This window comes from Taeniopygia guttata, chromosome 1A, assembly GCF_048771995.1.
Source record: "Taeniopygia guttata chromosome 1A, bTaeGut7.mat, whole genome shotgun sequence".
In the NCBI taxonomy this organism is placed as follows: Eukaryota; Metazoa; Chordata; class Aves; order Passeriformes; family Estrildidae; genus Taeniopygia; species Taeniopygia guttata.
Genome location: NC_133025.1, coordinates 33,818,707 through 33,827,160, shown reverse-complemented (window position 1 = coordinate 33,827,160; position 8,454 = coordinate 33,818,707). Strand labels below are relative to the sequence as shown.

The 8,454-nt window shown below is 37.5% G+C and overlaps 1 protein-coding gene across 1 annotated transcript; it reads left to right on the top strand.

The window, feature by feature from the left end:
- The first annotated feature begins 203 nt into the window (after positions 1-203).
- On the top strand, positions 204-4,418 carry IFNG (interferon gamma). Its single transcript, XM_002188923.5, has 4 exons — positions 204-432; positions 2,367-2,435; positions 2,774-2,953; positions 3,608-4,418. Exons 1-4 carry the CDS (start codon positions 310-312, stop codon positions 3,731-3,733), a joined length of 498 nt encoding a protein of 165 aa, XP_002188959.4. The 5' UTR covers positions 204-309; the 3' UTR covers positions 3,734-4,418.
- Positions 4,419-8,454: the final 4,036 nt, after the last annotated feature.

Below are 8,454 nucleotides of genomic sequence, written 5' to 3'. Positions count from 1 at the left end.
TTACCCATCGATGAACCACTGAAAATTTTTCCAGGACCATGATTTAACAAAGATGCTTTCGAGGGATTCCCTTGATTAGCCAAAACCCAAAGGGTTCTTATCTAACACTATCTTGTCTAAATATACACAGCCTGTGATGATGAAATAAAAAAAATTCAAGACCAGGTATAAATACCACTGACAGGATGATGAAGTTCAGTCGTCTACTTGCTTCTAATAGATTTAACTACTAGAAGTTGAAACTCTTTGCTCTTAGACCTGCTCTCCCAGAACTGATCTGAGCAGTTTAACACAACCATCATAAAGAAAATGGCTTTCCAAGCCTACAGCTTGTTTGTTCTGTCTGTCATCATGATTTTTTTTGGACATGTTGAAAATAGATTGAATCTTCTTCAACTTCAAAATGATATAGACAAACTGAAAGCTGATTTTGTAAGTACAGTCTTCTACTGCATTTCTCTTCTCTTGCTGCTTGTGCTTTACATATAGTCCAAACTTAATCACTGCTTGACATACTCAATATGTACCAACAGAGGGTAATCATGGAAATAATTTTTTGATCATACCTTTTTTTAACAAGAATATGGATAATTATTTTTACTAAGTTCTTTCATTTACCTGAATCAGTTTTTCAGTAGTCACAGTTATTGTAGTAATTTGCATTTATTTTAAGGATGTTCTTGCTTTCACAATAGCTTCTTCTAGCTCAATTCAGCTTTGATTACATGGAACACTTTGTAACAAGAAATCTTAATGCAATTTATGGTGAATATATTAATCTTTATTCAGTTCTGACTAGATGCAATTTACTGACTTTTAAAATTTTATGTTAGCAATGTCAATGGGAGATTTAGTACTAATTAGCAATATAAAAAAATTGGAGATTAACTTTTACTTTAACAAATGCATTTGCTACTTATTTTAAGTTGTAGTAGTGTGTTACTCAAAGGTGATTTCTACTTCTTATTCTTTTGCATCTTCCAGTCATTTTACTTCACATGTGTGACTATGATCTAGCATGGGAATGTAATCTGGCAGGGTATTCTTTCTTGTCAAATAGAATTTTGGTAACTTGATAACTGTACTGTTAATTCACCAATCTTCATCTGGGAGGCATTAAAGTAGTACACAGCTGAATTCAGCAGGGATTGGTCACAGAGACAGCAGATCAACAATAAAATCACTTTTAATTAAAATCTTTTATTTGAAATATATTTTTATTGGGGTTTTTCCCCTCTAAATGCAATGAAACAACTGCAACAGTCTGCTCTTACTTTCAGCTCTGACTTTTCCATGATTTTGTCATAACTTTGTGCAAATGACAGTTGAAATTCAGTGGTCAGAGAACCACCCTGAAGTGGTAAAGACTAGTGTGATACTTCAGTGTTTGTGGGAAACTGGCTGTAGAAGTGGCATTATGTCTTAAATTTGTGATTAGCATACACCAGGGAGAGTCTTACTAGAATATACATAACTCTGTGGAAGAGATACTGAGCTATGGTGAGCTTTTTGCACTGACATTAAAACTTTGCTCCATAGCAGGTGCTCCCCACCTTTCAGAAGCAGAAAAAAACCCAGTTTGGTAGTGTGCTCATCATGGGGAACCAATCAGCCCAGGAGGCTCCTGTCAGACTGCAAGTTTTCTCTTTGCACTCACTGTGTTTAAATTACTGAGCAGACAAAAGAAGGAAATAGTCAGTGTTGTATACAAAAAGGAAAAAAAAGACACACAGAAGAGGAAATGATGCAGTTTGTCTTTCCTTGGTAGGAGAATTGTATTGCTCTTTTTTTCCTAGAACCCGTTGCCAACATCTGATGGTTAAACTCCATCCCTGTGAGCCTCTCAATAGCCCACTAATCTTGCATATCCCCATACCTGAGTGTGGGCTACTGGGATATTCTCCAGTTCTGCAAATTATAGTTTCATACTAAAACCAGCTCATTCTTGTTCCATATGACATTTTTGCTGAGACTGTATGAATTTAGAGTCACAGATTACAAAATGCTGGACTCTGACTTACCAGAAATCATACCAAGATCGGATTTTCTAGCCAGTTGCTGTGCTTATGAGCTTTATATTCATCTGTCAGTGGCAAAAATTACAGGGAGCATTTGGGAAAATAGATGTGCTAAACATCTCTATTCAGATGAGTTGTAGCAGAAGACACTGAAAAGAGGACTAATACTATTTCTGTTACCAGGCAGCCAGGCAACGGGACTTGGTGGTTAGAGAAGTGAAAGCATTGGGATAGCTATAGCCCAGATGAGCAAAAATCTGAATTTTGATGCTCATTTGAATAAAGAACACAAATTTGCCTTGTGATAAATATTGTTTATGTAATAGATACATTTGTTCTTCTTTGCAGAACTCAAGTCATTCCGATGTAGCTGATGGTGGACCTATTTTTACAGAAAGGCTGTCAAGTTGGACAGAGGTGAGTCAAAACCAGATATGATGAAGCATCACGGGCGCTTTTTTGGTACAAAGCAGCTCCCAGAACCAGCGTAAGTAGCTGCAGTAGAATGAAGAGGAGCAGAGTTCTTTTGGTAGCTTTGAAATGAGACAAAAATCCCAATAAAAAAACTTTCTACTGCACCGTGAACAGACCTAGAGGTATAGTCAAGCCCAGAAGATGAGTGGCAACATCTCCTTTATAATTTTGTTTCAAGCAGCAGAGAACCTCTGTATGCTGTGTTTTATCTTCCTTCCTTCCTTCCTTTCCCTGCTGATGGGCACTCACAGACCTTTCTTTTTTATTGTATTTTTCAACAGAGAAATGAAAAAAGGATTATCCTGAGTCAGATTGTTTCCATGTACTTGAAAATGTTTGAAAACACTGACAGGTCAAAGGCTCATGTCAGAAACATAGCTGAGGAGCTCAGTACTCTGAAAGAAAGCCTTTCTGATGGCTCAAAGAAGATAGAAGATCTCAGGGACCTTACAAATCTTCAGGTAAGGCTCTTCCTTTTCCTCCAAAGGTTGTGTCATTATATTTTCCAGTTGTGATTTGAATGTGATTTAAGCTAATAATGCTTCAGTAATCTAAATGATAATCCTTGTGCAAGTCAGTTCATGCTGAAAAACCAAATATTTCCAGCTGCAGGGTCTACAGTGAGGGGTAGTGCTGAGTCTTGCTTCAATCTGGCACAAAGGTGCTGACAGTGCTGTCATACAGTCTGTACACAGAGCTGCCACTGACACAGCCCTTTGTGGTATAGAAATTGGTTGGGAAAGTTGTGCCTGGCTATGGAATGCTCTGTGGCTGTTGGAGCACTTGGGCCATGGTGCTCGTGCCAGTGGCACAAACCACTGACTTCCTCAGTGGTCTGCAGACAATGCCCCAGTGCAGTCACTGCTTTGAACTGCAGGGCAGCTCTGTTTCACAGAGTGTGGCTGGTCTGTGGCAGGTTGCAAAGTACAGAAAGTGGAAAACAAAAATTTGTGAAAACAGTGGCTCTTTACTATGGGAGTTAGGTAGTAGGGAATTGAAAATAGCATATGTCCATTTGTTTTACTCTGGTAGCAGGGTAGCCCATGTGCTGTGGTCAGTAAACAATTATAGCCCTTGGCATGACTCTTGTTCCATTTGTTTCTTGCTTATTCCAGATGAGTGACTTGAAAGTTCAGCGCAAGGCTGTAAATGAGCTGTTCAGCGTCTTACAAAAACTGGGGGATACCTCAAGTTCTTACAAAAGAAAAAGAAGCCAGTTTCAGAGGCTGTGCAAATGCTAATGCCATCTTATGATCTTCTGTACTGAGCTACTGTGCAAATCTTGTTGGGACAAGATTTTTTTTATTTCAATCTTTCTATTGATTTTTTTATACATTTATTTATTAATATTTAACTGTCTTAAGTAATTATTTATAAAGAAATACTAATCAAAGTATTTATACTCCCTAATATAATATAAGAAATTATTTTGTCTTAAAATCCTGTCTATTTGTTATATGCTGTTGACCTGAAAACAGAGAATGAGACGATGTTTACCCAGGTTCCATATGGAAATCTTGAAATTACGTTATAGTGGTACCCAGCTTTCCATCTGGTGCTGTCTTGAGAGATTATGTTATGAGATTAGTCTTATCTATTTGGCATGGAGATACAAGCACCAATATGAGGAAGTTACTCTATCCAGGAAAAACATATTTATGCTGCTTACTACTAAACATATCTAAATCCAAATCAATCAAGTAGACATGTTTAAAGATAAGCAAATGTTTAAGAAAATTTCTGAACTAGAGGACTAATGATTAATTGCTGGTTACTATTATAATTATTATTGTTGTTATTATGCACTGAAGTTACCAGGACGGCAGTCTACTTAATATCTCAGGAGAATGTGACTAACTGTATTGCACTGACTTGACTTAACTTAAACTCTCAGATTTTAACAATTTCTCTTGTGTTTTTTTTTTTTTTGTTTGTTTTGTTTTGTTTTGTTTTGTTTTTGTTTTTTGTACTGAACTGTTCAAATGTATCTGTAATTTAATTTATTTGGAGGTAATAGTTTGGAAGTTTTTATCTCAAGGACTATATCTTTGCACTGGAATATTATTAAAAACTTTGTATTTTTCAATAGAGATTTTTTGAAATTTGAATTTTAAATAAATAAATATATACATTTTGAAAGTGTGTTTTCATATTTATTCACCGTCATCTATCTGAAAAGAAAAACTCTAATTTTGTTCTACATTTTCACAAAGATCGGTCCTGCCCAGACAAATAAAACATATTTAGTTTCCTCCATATTTTTAAAGAAACATGGTAGAAGAGTCTAAAATTCTCAAGTTTTTCTTGTATCTGCTTGAGAAAATATAATTTTGCTTGTGGGAAGGCACTGATTATTTGAAATTTGTTGTTACTCTGATCTAAGATAAAAAACACTCTCCAATTTCTCTGCATGTCAAAGTTATGGAGCCCAGATGGACCTCAGGCCGTCTGTGGGGCTCTCTGCAAGTGCTATAGGCTGGAGGAATGGGGCAGTTTGGGCAGGTTTCACAGGTTTCCAAATTCTCAGGTCTCTACCATGTTAATTTTCTGGGGGTAGGCTGGCTGAACTGACTGGGATTGGGGCAGATTTTAATTTGCATTCCTGCCAGCAGAAGACTTCTAACTACTCCCTGAGCATTGACTGAATCCATAAAATCCAGAAATTGCACCACATCAAGCCTGAAGTTTAGTTGCAGTAAGTTCTATAATTTAGCTGTATGTGTTGCAGCTATTCCTACTCCCACAGGCTCAGCTGTCTCCTGCTGTTCAAGATACCTTCATTCCTATCCACATTTGACAGCCATAGCAAGTGACTGTGGTCCTGGAGACTCCAACTGATTTTAGAGAAAACAGCTTTCTTGTTTATATTCATCACAGACATGCATACGCATGGGAGATACAAGGGAAATTCCTCCTGCAGGATTTCTCCAGTTCAAGGACTAAGCATAAGAAGCCTCAGTAAGCATTTAAGATAGACAATATGTCCTTCTGTGCTCATGTTCTTTCATGAGATATTAAAGGAGACTAACTCTTCTTTGGGGATACACAGCCAGGTGCAGCAAGTCCCGTTGAAAAAAAACCAAAAGGAAAAAAAAAAACCCAACCAAACAAAAAAAAATTTAAAAAAAGGAAAAAGAAGAAAAATATTAAAAAGAAATTAAAGAAAAGGAAGAGAAGAGAAGAGAAGAGAAGAGAAGAGAAGAGAAGAGAAGAGAAGAGAAGAGAAGAGAAGAGAAGAGAAGAGAAGAGAAGAGAAGAGAAGAGAAGAGAAGAGAAGAGAAGAGAAGAGAAGAGAAGAGAAGAGAAGAGAAGAGAAGAGAAGAGAAGAGATGGAAAAATGAAAAGCCTAACAGAAGGGTTTAAGTTTCATTAGTCATTGGCAGGGAGACAGTGTGCTTCCCCACCACTTCTGAGCAAATTAATACTCTATATTTCTTGAATTTAAAACAAAGACTATTTAGAAACTATTAGATTATTAACTGAAAAATCTACAGTTCTTCTATACCCTGCTCTATGATTCCATGGTAACAAAATTAAGGCTATTGCATCCAGAAGAAATAACTTTTCTCAAATCCAACCTGCTTTAGCTGTGTGTACCCAACCCTGTGCTCTGCTGTCCCTGGAATTCCTGAAGTTATCACATTAAATTTGGCTCAAAACAGCAAGTGTTTTGTGGGGAGGTTTTGCTCAGTCACACAATTTCCTGGGTTCTTCTCATCCTAGTGTATGGTAGCAGAGAAGTAGTGGAGGAATGAGCAGTGCAGAGATGGAGTAGCAGATGTCACTGCTGACCAAATGTGTTTGTCAGTTCTCATTTCAGTAGTTTGATGACTTGGTCTTTTGTTTGTTTGTTTAACTGTTTAGTTGGATTTCTTTTTCTTATTTTTTTTTCCCTCCAAAATATCCTTATTTCCTGGAATATTCCAGGAAACTGGAATTTTTTAAAGCATCTTGAAACCTCTAATGTTAAACCTGACACTACACATTGTAGAGATTCAACGGCACTACCACAATTATCTATCCATTCAAAGAAATTTAAAAAATAAGTTTGTCATATTGACCTGACTTTTTCCTTCCCAGTGTAAGTCTGTGCAATTTCTACAGGGTGCTTAAGATAAACTGCCGAATATTCCTCACTTTGTTCTGTTACTGTGATAATAGTATTTGAGAATAACATAATCAAAATCAGCTTCTGCAAAGCCATTTTTTCCATCCCATCCCATCCCATCCCATCCCATCCCATCCCATCCCATCCCATCCCATCCCATCCCATCCCATCCCATCCCATCCCATCCCATCCCATCCCATCCCATCCCATCCCATCCCATCCCATCCCATCCCATCCCATCCCATCCCATCCCATGCCTTTTTGTATGGTATATAATTGTATACTATAGAAATTAGGTGAATCACTTTAAACATGAAAACATGTCATCTCTTCTTTGACATTCACAGGAGTCCTGGATCTCCTTTTCTATGTCATTCCTCACAATATCCCGGTGAAGAGGGCACATCCAGCTAAGCTGAATGTAAGGGTGAAATTAATTTTAATGGCTACCATAGATATTTCTATAGAAATACATAGCGGAAGTTTTGAACAGTTTTGACTGAATGTTAGTGCAATTTCTTCCACCTACAGGATCTGAGAGTGCTAATGCATGCGCATGATTGGGTGTGAAAAGATATAATCAACTACTTAGTAGTTAAAATTAGAAAGAGAAAAAGTCAAAAGTAAAGACAATTGTCTGAAGAATCTCACTTTGTTTTATTCATCACTTCCGTAGCACATTAATTCCGTCCTTGCTCTCTATTCCTGCATACTACTAGCCCTGATTTTAATCTGCCATTTTATCTCCTTGTCACTCTGTATTTTGTAGTTGTTCCATAATTTTCTGGAGCTGTACCTCCTCTGTGTCCTGCGTAACTTAGTACATCAGCAAACTTAGTTATGAATATTAATAGCTTACTATGTCACCAAACTTAATTGTGAATATGAATGATGAAGTTAGCATGAATAACCATGTACATCAGCAAGCTTAATTCACAACTCCCCTTTCTCAAACTGCTGATGGCTACATTTTTAATCATGGTATTATTAAGGTTGGAAAAGATCTCTAGGACCATAGAGTCCAACTGTTAATGCAACACCATTGTGTACACCCCTAAACCATATCCCCAAGTGCCGTGTCCACATGCCTTTGGGACACTTAAAGAGCTGGTGATCCCAGCACTTCCTTGTGCAGCCTATTCCAATGCATGACCAATGGCACAGGCCCCAAGCAAGCCCTCTCATGACTGAAGCCACTTAACTGCAAAAAACATTCACTGATTCCTGCTCCGTTCTTCTTGCATTTTAACCATTTGCATTTTTAAATAAGGAGTAGCTTATCATGTAATAGCTCAAATTCTTTGGTAGTTTTACAGTGAGACTCATCAGGGATTCTTTCGAAGCTCAAAGACATGGTTGTATTTTGTCTCTCCCTCATTTGTATTCCCTGACTCTTTACTAAACTCTACTATAAACAATAAGTGTGGTATAGCATGTCACAAATATCACAATATTTACTATTTCCTTTGGCACCACATTTATCCATGGGCCCACTCTGTCTTGGTACTGTGCAGTAAGGATGTCAGTTTTAAAACCAGTTTTACTGGTTTGCAGTTTTCTGCAATTCCCTTGAGATTTTTTTGAAAATTAATATCCAAGAAATCCACTTTGTGCATGCCTGATGTAGGGGCAGACTCAAGAGTCGGTTGGATCATGCAAACCACCCTTTCTCCATCTTCTACCCCCCAGTATCTTAAGAGCACATCATTCACATAATTCCAAAATCTGTAGTTCAGCTGTTTTCTCCTTGAGTCCTGCAGGATTCCCAGGTGAAGGCTGTCAGCTCAAATCTGTCCTTGCCATTATCTTCCTCCACCAGTCTAGAAGTGACCATTGTAAGTGGGAAATAGAAAT